The sequence below is a fragment of the Oncorhynchus mykiss genome, chromosome 7 (assembly GCF_013265735.2).
Source record: "Oncorhynchus mykiss isolate Arlee chromosome 7, USDA_OmykA_1.1, whole genome shotgun sequence".
NCBI classification, from domain to species: Eukaryota; Metazoa; Chordata; class Actinopteri; order Salmoniformes; family Salmonidae; genus Oncorhynchus; species Oncorhynchus mykiss.
In genome coordinates this window covers 53765144-53775910 of record NC_048571.1, presented here as the reverse complement: position 1 = coordinate 53775910, position 10767 = coordinate 53765144, and the positions used below count along the sequence as shown (strand labels likewise).

At 41.3% G+C, this 10767-nt stretch overlaps 2 protein-coding genes across 2 annotated transcripts; both read left to right on the top strand.

Annotated features, from left to right (window-relative positions):
- Positions 1-399: 399 nt before the first annotated feature.
- On the top strand, positions 400-1556 carry LOC110527121 (guanylin). Its single transcript, XM_021608275.2, has 3 exons — positions 400-607; positions 924-1119; positions 1336-1556. The coding sequence occupies exons 1-3, from the start codon at positions 524-526 to the stop codon at positions 1392-1394; spliced, it is 339 nt and encodes a 112-aa protein (XP_021463950.2). The 5' UTR covers positions 400-523; the 3' UTR covers positions 1395-1556.
- Positions 1557-4030: 2474 nt separating this feature from the next.
- Positions 4031-9845, top strand: LOC110527999 (guanylin). Its single transcript, XM_021609754.2, has 3 exons — positions 4031-4174; positions 4781-4967; positions 9440-9845. Exons 1-3 carry the CDS (start codon positions 4103-4105, stop codon positions 9508-9510), a joined length of 330 nt encoding a protein of 109 aa, XP_021465429.2. The 5' UTR covers positions 4031-4102; the 3' UTR covers positions 9511-9845.
- Positions 9846-10767: the final 922 nt, after the last annotated feature.

Below are 10767 nucleotides of genomic sequence, written 5' to 3'. Positions count from 1 at the left end.
TAAAATGTCTGACTGTGTAATTATAATAATCAAATTATAATATATGCAGCAGTATTATGTTTTCAATTAATTTTATAAATGTTTTACCATCCTTGCAGACGACAGATAAATTGTAACAAAAATATTTTTCAGACACCAAAAAAGTGTGGCTTGTGTAAACTATGCAAAGTTTGTTCAGAATCAGAATAAAGACCGTTTGTGGGACTGTACACGGATTACTTGTGGAGTCAGCAAGTAACGGTCCATAAAAACATCACACTGGATGAGGTCAGAGAGGATTTATGAATCTCCCTTTATGACCTTTTAAAATCCACCATCACTACTCATTAAACCGTGAGAAATACTTTTCTCCCATGTGCAGCTTAGCCAATCCCAGGCCAGCAAGGCTGAGCTGAGTTGAAAGTCAACCCTTTAAAAGGCAGAAGGGAGATGAATGGAGAGCAGAGAATGAGGTGAGACAACCTTCCAAACACACCAACAACAGCAAGACTAAAGGCTCAAAGCAAACCTGTCAAAATACAAGATGAAAACCATTCTCTCCATTGCTCTTGTGCTCTTGGCTCTCTATCTGGTCTCTGAAGCCCATGCAGTCCAAGTCAAAGTGCAGGTAAGGGCTCCTCCTACAGCAAGGTTTACCTTACTATAATGCATTATACTATGAAGACTATAGACTACAGTAATATCAGATTCAAACTCATACTCAATTGGACAAAAATTGTAAACTAATGAAACAGACAAAATTCAGAGTGGATTTTTTAAAACAAAGTGCATACTTGGTGTAAGCTATCATTACAACTCTATGGGCATCCTTGTCACCTATAGAATGCGTAAAGCATCTTTATGATTGGCCGGGTCCCCAATATGACTCACTGATGTGGTGCTCTCTCTAACCGTGTCTCTCTCCTCTCTTCTCTTCTCTCTAGGAGGGCGACTTTGTTTTCTCACTGGAATCAGTGAAGAAGCTCCAAGAGCTGACAGAGAGCAGCAGTGTAAACGGGAAGCAGAATCCTCATCTCGCCAGCACCAGCTTTGCTTCCGTCTGTGCTAACCCCTCCCTGCCACAGGAGTTCATGCCCCTGTGCATGCAGAGAGGGGCCAGCATGTCTCTCTCAAGACTTGGTAAGAAAAGGCCACACTATAGAATAATATCCTCTACAGTCCAACTTGGTGGAACAGACCAGATTGTGATAAGACCGTTATAATTTGCTGATGGCGAGTCATTGATCAGAATCTCTTTTATGCTAGTTTGTCTCTGCAATATGTGGTTGACGTTTGAAGTGATTGAGTGATTTTGAAACATGTTTTAACACAGTACCTTTCTCTTCTTTCTTCCAGCTACTATGCCTATAGACATCTGTGAGATATGTGCCTTTGTTGCCTGCACAGGCTGTTAGGCAAGATATCAACCTGACTGCCAGCAGAAGACAAGCCACCCACATTATCATTCTGCATATTATGACAACAATGTGGATTTCATGTCTTCAAATTGCCATCCTCAGACATGATTGGCCCAAAAGATAACTGGACCAGAAATGTAGAAAAAAAAAAAAAAAAAAGAAGATTAAATGATGGAGGCTCATTTTCTAGAAAATGTTATTTGGAGCATATTCAGCACTTATTTGTCTACATATTTTCTTTTCCTTTTATCACTTGACTTTTATTTTGGAAATGTTGATTTGTTACAGTTCTATCTTACCAGTCGTTGTACTTATTTAATGTAGAGATGTATTTTTGTTTTGGGGGTTTTGCATTCTTTTGTATGTTTATAAATGCCTCATGTTTAATAAAAAAACAATTGAAGAACATGTCATTTTGTTTCAGTGAGTGATCTACCAACTGCATCAGAAAACCTTGAATAGAACATACCTGATAAACTGGCTGATATTGGCACAACACAAAGAATAACACTTTATTCACTTTTGGTTGATACTTGAAATTTCTGTCTTTCCCCAACACATACACAAACACACACACACATGCATAAACACACTCGCACACGCACACACACACACACAGACACATTGAGAGGTTAATAGTTCATCTTAAGGCTAACTGCTGCCCCAGTGCACAACTTACATCCCACAATGTATTCTATTGTCACTGTGCTTTTGCTTCATTACCTAGACATTGATCAAATGAAATCAAATGAAATCAAATCAAATGTATTTATATAGCCCTTCTTACATCAGCTGATATCTCAAAGTGCTGTATAGAAACCTAGCCTAAAACCCCAAACAGCAAGCAATGCAGGTGTAGAAGCACGGTGGCTTCTTCTGTTGGAAATCTCAAATTGTTTGCATAGTCAACTTACACACAGCTCTGACACACACACACTTACCCCACCAGACATGCCACCAGGGGTCTTTTTACAGTCCCCAAATCCAGAATAAATTCTGAGCCCTTTTTGCATAGAACTTCCTTCTATCTCATATTGCTCAAATAAACAGCAAACCTGGTTTTAAAAAAACAGATAAAGCAAGACCTCACGGCACAATGCCTCTCCCTTATTTGATCTAGATAGTTTGTGTGTATGCATCGATATGTAGGCTACGTGTGCCTTTAAAAAAAATGTATGTAGTTCTGTTCTTGAGCTGTTGTTGTCTATTGATGTTCTATATTATGTCATCTTTCATGTTTTGTGTGGACCCCAGGAAGAGTAGCTGCTGCTTCTGCAACAGCTAATAGGGATCCTAATAAAATACCAAATACCAAACATACCTGTCTCAGAAAATCTACATATTACAGTCTTTAATTTAGAATCCCAAGTGCCTGTCCCTAATGTAGTTGATGCTCCCAATGTTATTTGTTTTTTAGATGTGTAGTTAAGTATTATTATTGGCATTAAAGAAAAATAATGAGACAGTTTACAAGCACAAAGAGACAATCACTAGCAACCTTCAGTGTTTTTAGGCCATTCTACCATTTTTACTCTAAGAGCCAGACTGTATGTGCTAGAAAATTGAAAGTATGTATTCGGCCAACCTTCTCTTTGTAATGCTGACTGACAAGCAAAGAGACAACTTTTACAATATCCCTTTCGCTAGTGGGTCAAAAATAATCAACATGTAGCAAAATAACTAAATTCAATCAAATGTACATTTCAGTATTATAAGTATTGAACTTTTAAGTTAATGATATGTACCCATTGATTATTGAAGAATATAAGTTATAAATGCCTCATGAGCTTAGTTCAACTGTCGTACGGCCAAAATATAAGCTTCTTTTACACCATTGTTTGAAAACAATGTAATTGTAAACACTGTATAGCCTCAAAGCATGGTTAAACTAGAATTTTGATGTCATGTCTGTTTTGTCCTTGCATCCATATCTCTGTCTATGAATTTGACAGTGGTTACATTTCCCAAACCCATCCCTCAGCTGTTGACCAAAAACAGTGTCAGGTTCCCACTTTGTTGTTGTTTGAACTGCATACTGCCCCATTAAGCAGAATCTCTTTTTTCCCATGGTACCTCTAGTACTATCAGGTATATTCATCATAGGTAGATGCTTCCAGTTCCCAGCCAAAGGAAGTGTATGCACGTCATGGGTAGATTGTAAATGAAGTCACAGCAAATGCATTGCTGTGGCAGATTTGAATGAATTACAGTCTCAGCCTCCTTGTTTGCAGATTGCAAATGCCACAAATATTAGACAGACCTATCCAAACAAAGTTGACAAAGTCACTATCATACCTACAATGCAAACAACCACTATACAACTGGACAGATAGCCTGTTGCTTTGTTATCAGGGTTTAATGATAAATGACTGTGGGTGAGATGGGAGAAATTCGATTTATAGGCTGTTTAATTGGCACTAAGGATGTCGATGTGGAACAATATGTCAACAATAAAAGCATACAAACATCATGGTGACAGGGGCATCTACAGACGTTGAAAAAGAGGATCCTGTGGCATAACCCGGTTGTGTTTTGTTATCAGGTACCCAGGGTAAAGAGGGCTCCAGCCCCGTGTTAATAAGTGACTTAATAATCTGTCCAGCAATGGGTTTATAAAGGGCAGAACAGAGGCACACCTCAATTCAAGCTGTAGGCTCCTCTCTCTGCATCTCAAGGCTCTCTGAGACATCCGGGCTAATCTGAAAATGAAATCACTGAGTGTTGGTCTCGTGTTGACCTCTTGCATCCTCTGGGGCTCACTGAGTGTGGAGATTAGGGTGAGTATATCTCTTCTTTATGTCCATGGTCAGAAATGTTTAGAGTTGTGTGACTAGTGCTGTAACTCTTTGTTGTCTTTGACATGGGATAAGGACATTCTTCTGGAGGTGTATAGGGTTTGTTACTTGATTAACAATACCTGTAAGTGTCTGGAGTTTAGAGATACTGGTTCAGACGTGTGAGATAATTTAGTGGAACTAGAGAAATAGATCACTTTCAACAACACACTGATAAATAAATAATGTCATTATAATTTCCAATGACTGCCAGCCTATGACTGACTGTCCTTTAATTGTATAGAGCATTAAAAAGCTAGCTTCTTGTTCTTTGGTTTTAATTATCATATAGCAATAAATTCTGTTGGGGTTTATTCATTATTGTTTGGAATCCACACACTGTCATACTTCTTTTGAACTCATTGACAAGGTTATTAACTGTATAATAATCTATTACACTATGAGAATCACCTCTGTAAACCTGTCACCTTAATAGTGGAACAACACATTAGGTTGTCTAATAATGACAATCTAAGGTGAAAAATCAAGGGTTATGTAAGGGTAAACAAGAGAATTTACCATCTCATCCATGTGTTTCACTGTGTCCAGGATGGAGAAAGGAGCTATCCCCTAGAGGCTGTGAAAGCGTTGAAGGAGCTGATCGACACAGAGGCCATTGTTAACCCGTGGTTGATCAACACCAACATGGTCTCTGTCTGTAACAACCGTGTCTTGCCACAGGCCTTCTATCCAGTGTGCCAGGGCAAAGAGGCAGCCATGGTCTTCTCCAGGCTAGGTAAGGCTGTACCATAAACAAATAGTGGGTAGACTGAAATATTGTAATTCAATATCGGTATATGACTTTAAAAATGGTTTGTCTTATTGCCCCTATCCACCTTATATGTTGTAAAAAATGATCAACTGCATATTTTAGCATTCAAACACAAGACTGTTTAGATCCTGCGCAATTGAATATGTTCTGGTCAGCCTCAGAGAACAACATCGACCTATACGCTGACTCGGGTGAGTGCGTTTATAAAGAAGTACATTGGAGATGTTGTACCCACAACCTACCCTAACCAGAAACCGTGGATGGATGGCGGCATGTGCGCAAAACTGAAAGCTCAATCCATCACATTTAAACATGGAAAGAGGTCTGGGAATATGACTGAATATAAACAGTGTAGTTATTCCCTCCACAAGGCAATCAAACAAGCAAAATGCCAGTACAGGGACAAGGTGGAGCTCAGACACGAGACGTATGTGGCAGAGTCTACAGGAAATCACGGACCACAAAAAGAAAACCAGCCACGTCACAGACACCGACGTCACACTTTCAGACAAACTAAACACCTTCTTTGCCCGCTTTGTGGATAATAAAATGCAAACGTTGCGGCCCGCTAATAAGGACTGCACCCCCCCTCTCCTTCTCTGTCGCTCATGTGAGTAAAACCTTTAAACGTGTTAACCCTCGCAAGGCTGCTGGCCCGGACAGCATCCCTAGCCATATCCTCTGAGCATGCGCAGATCAACTGGCTGGTGTGTTTACGGACATATTCAATCACTCCCTATTCCAGTCTGTTGTCCCCACATGCTTCAAGATGGCGACCATTGTTCCTGTGCCCAAGAAGGCAAATATAACTGAACTAAATGACTACCGCCACGTAGCACTCACTTCTGTCATTATGAAGTGCTTTGAGAGACTTGTCAAGGATCAAATCACCTTCTTACCGGCCACCCTAGACCCAGTTTGCATACCGCCCCAACAGGTCCACAGATGACGCAATCGCCATCACACTGTACACTGCCCTATCCCATCTGGACAAAAGGAATACCTATGTCAGAATGCTGTTCATTGACTACAGCTCAGCATTCAACACCATTGTACCCTCCAAGATCATCATCAAGCTGGAGGCCCTGGGTCTCAACACCACCCTGTGCAATTGGATCCTGGACTTTCTGACGGGCTGCCCCCAGGTGGTGAAGGTAGGAAACTACATCTCCACTTCGCTGACCCTCAACACTGGGGCCCCACAAGGGTGTGTGCTCAGCACCCTCCTGTACTCCCTGTTCATCCACAACTGCGTGGCCCTGCACGAATCCAATTCAATCTTCAAGTTTGCAGACAACACAACAGTAGTTGGGCTTGATTACCAACAACGGCGAGACAGCCTACAGGGAAGAGGTGAGGGCACTCGGAGTGTGGTGTCAGGAAAACAGCCTCTCACTCAACGTCAACAAAACAAAGGAGGTGATTGTGGACTTCAGGAAACAGTAGAGAGAGCACCCCCCTATCCCCATCGAAGGGACAGCAGTAGAGAAGGTGGAAAGTTTTAAGTTCCTCGGCATACACATCACAGACAAACTGAAATGGTCCACCCACACAGACAGTGTGCAACAGCGTCTCTTCAACCTCAGGAAGCTGACAAACCTTTACAGATGCACAATCGAGAGCATCCTGTTGGGCCATATCACAGCCTGGTACGGCAACTGCACTGCCCTCAACCACAAGGCTCTCCAGTCTGCACAATGCATCACCGGGGGCAAACTACCTGCCCTCCATGACACCTATAGCACCCAATGTCACAGGAAGGCCAAAAAGATCATCAAGGACATCAACCACCCAAGCCACTGCCTGTTCACATCGTTACCACCCAGAAGACAAGGTCAGTAAAGTTGCATCGAAGCTGGGACCAAGAGACTGATGAACAGCTTCTATCTCAAGGCCGTGAGACTGCTAAACAGCAATCACTAACTCAGAGGCTGCTGCCTACATTGAGACCCAATCATGGGCCACTTTAATAAATGGATCACTAGTCACTTTATACAATGCAACTTTAAATAATGCCACTTTAATAATGTTTACATATCCTACATTACTCATATCACATGTATATACTGTATTTTATTTATAATGTTTACATGTCTTACATTATTCATATCACATGTATATACTGTATTTTATATAATCTATTGCACCTTGCCTATGCCGCTCGCCCATTCATATACTTACATGTACATATTCTCCTCCCCCTTTAGATTTGTGTGTATTAGGTAGTTGTTGGGGATTGTTAGATTACTTGTTAGATATTACTGCACTGTCGGAACTGGAAGCACAAGCATTTCGCTACACTTGCATTAACTAATTATGTGTGTGTGACAAATCAAATTGGATTTGATTTGATTTGTAGGCTATTACCTGCTTCAGCATTTTTTTAAGTTGCTGAAGTTCGTGGGGAAGGTGACCTGTTTTCACAAAATGTTTACAATTACATTTTAGTAATTTAGCAGACGCTCTTATCCAGAGACATTCATCTTAAGATAGCTAGGTGAGACAACAACACATCACAATCGTAGCAAGTACATTTTCCCTCAACAAAGTAATCAGCAATGTCAGTGCTATTAAAAAAAGACAAGCGCATTCATTTTTTATTGTTGCAGTTTATCCCATTTTTCTCCCTAATTTCATGAAATACAATTGCAGTCTTGTCTCATCACTGCAACTTCCCAATGAGCTCAGGAGAGGCAAAGGTTGCATCATGTGTCCTCAGAAACTTGACCCACCAATCCGCTTCTTAACACCCACCCACTTAACATGGAAGCCAGCCGCACTAATGTGTCGGAGGAAACACAGTTCAACTGATGACTGCAGTCAGCTTGCAGGTGCCTGGCCTGCCACAAGGAGTCACTAGAGGGCAATGAGCCAAGTAAAGCCCACCGACCAAACCCTCCCATAACCTGGACAAAGCTGGGCCAATTGTGCACCGCCCTGTGGGACTCCTGGCCACGGCCGGTTGTGACACAGCCTGGGATTGAACTCCGGTTTGTAGTGATGCCTCAAGCACAATGATGCAGTGCCTTAGACCGCTGTGCCACTCGGAAGGCCCCATTTCATTTTTTTATTGATGTTTGTATTTATGTTTTTGTTATTTTCCAGGCGGGGGGAACCATGGGATTTATTTAAGACCCACTTTAAAGAATTAGTAGTAATTCATTATTTAACAACTTGTTGGATGGTTGCTCATCCTGAAAGTAGTCTATGGGCCAGGAGAAACTGTAATCCATGGTTCAGTTTTCTTTAAACAGCCATTACAAACTTTCATCACTAGCTAAGAATCAATGTAGGTGAAATCAACTCCATATTTGGTTTGATGTTCCTTCAATGTAATTTGGCCATAAAAAAACATGTTCACATGTCCCCATCAATTCCATAGAGTTTTAGCTAGCAGTGGCTAAAGTTAGCTGAAGGTTGTAATAGCTGTTTAAAGGAATCTGAACCATTGATTACAGTTTTTCCTGGCCCATAGTCTACTTTCAGGGTCATCTAACATCAAGTTGTAAAATAGTGAACTACTCCTTTAAAGACCCCACAACCTCCCTATGGGGCCTGTTCTGAACTGAATTTGTGTTGTGTACTCAGGGAAGGGTGTATGCAGATTGAAAGGTGTTTGAAGTCAATGATAATGGAAACCTAATCCATCCTCAAGGGATTGACTCTGAAGGGTTCAGCATACATTGGTAGTCATTAGCACATTGAGTGGTTTCAGTGAAACACTGATTAACATCTGCCTTGTTATCAGCTGACATGACCTCTAACCACCAATAGCAGCAGCCAAAGTGCTCTGTAACCTGACAGGATTTACTGAATTTTAGAGACAATACAACCATCCCATATCATTCATCGTTTTTATACAATCAACAACATGATCCCCCATAAATACTTGAGCAAAGCTGTGAGATCAGAGATCCAGATCACAGATGTGACAGTATTGACATATTTCCTATTTTATTCCACATGAGCACACATGGTAAACCCAGGAAAGCGATTCTCGGAGACCGAGGCACGCGTCCTCATAGCACCTGTTGTTAGCTCTACCAGAGAGCTGTACCACATACGCAGGCTGTAGCAGTAGGCGGCTTGCTACAACAAGCAGGAGATGTTGGCCTGGACACAGCCAATCCTGCTGCCTGAAGTATAATATATCCTTCTACTTCCACTTAATGACATGATTTATGTGTGTTGCTCACGAGTGATTCTACTCACAAGAGCCCAATTTCTACTCACAAGAGCCCAATTAATACAGAACAAACAGCATTTGAGTGCAATAAAGTGTGCAAGACAAAGAGCACTCCCATGCCTCTCTATTGCTCTGCAAGCCCTTTAACGAGGCTGATTAACTTCCTCCCATTGTCAATATTAGCATTCTATCTGACACTATAGCAGCCATAGGCATATATTAACCTTCTGTGTCTGTTGTCTCTCTCCAGTGGATGCCATCACGTCTCCAGATCTGTGTGAGATCTGTGCCCACCCCGCCTGCTTTGGGTGTCTACCGTAAGACTGCCACCATCTGTTACACAGTCCTCTGAAGCTTTCCTATCTACACCACACATCTTCTTCAGATCTGCATCGCATATGAAGCCAGGGCATGAATAAGCCCATCCTATCCATGTGCCAGGAGCCATTGATTGACATATTACATACACTTGAGGAATGTTATGTGTTTGATGTTGTTTGAGCTGTACGGCCAAAATCAAGTTATTTATAATTCAGCAAAAGGCTTTAAATGAACAGTAATGTCCAGATGTTCATGACATTTCCATGGATTACCATGGAATATGTGATAAATTCACTGTAGAAACTGTGAATCATAAATTTATATTGCTAATCAAATTGTGTCTAATCTGTTGTCCCATTTTTTCCACCAGACTGAATGTGTTTATACATTTACTGTAAAATGGACTGATTCTGTAAATATTTCAAATTATATCTACTTTATTGACACTGTTCATTTGTTTCAATATAGATTGAAAGTGAAACAGCTAAAATTATTCATACACTATATATGCAAAAGTATGTGGACATCTCTTCAAATTAGTGGATTCGGCTATTTCAGCCACACCCGTTGCTGACAGGTGTATAAAATCAAGCACACAGCCATGCAATCTCCATAGACAAACATTGGCAGTAGAATGGCTTTACTGAAGAGCTCAGTGAGTTTCAAAGTGGTACCATCATAGGATGCCACCTTTCCAACCAGTCAGTTCATCAAATTTCTGCCCTTTGGGGAAGGCCCTTTCCTGTTTCAGCATGACGATGCCCCCTTGCACAAAGCGAGGTCCATACAGAAATGGTTTGTCGAGATCGGTGTGGAAAAACTTGACTGGCCAGCACAGAGCCCTGACCTCAAAGCCTATCGAAAACCTTTGGGATGAATTGGAACGGCAACTACGAGCCAGTCCTAATCACCCAACATCAGTGTTCGATCTCACTAATGCTCTTGTGGCTGAATGGGAGCAAGTCCCCGCAGCAATGTTCCAACATCTAGTGGAAAGTCTTCCCAGAAGAGTGGAGGCTGATATAGCAAGAAAGGGCGGACCAACTCCATATTAATGCCCATGATTGTGGAATGAGATGTTCAACGAGCAGGTGTCCACATTTACAATTTTATACATTTAATTTTAGCAAAATATTGTTAAACCAGCAGGGGTCAGACCTTACCATGTAAATATCACCTTACATTTAAGTAATTTAGCACAGTGGTTCTCAAACCTCTCCTCAGGAACCACGCATTTCAACTATTTCAGAGGTGGCA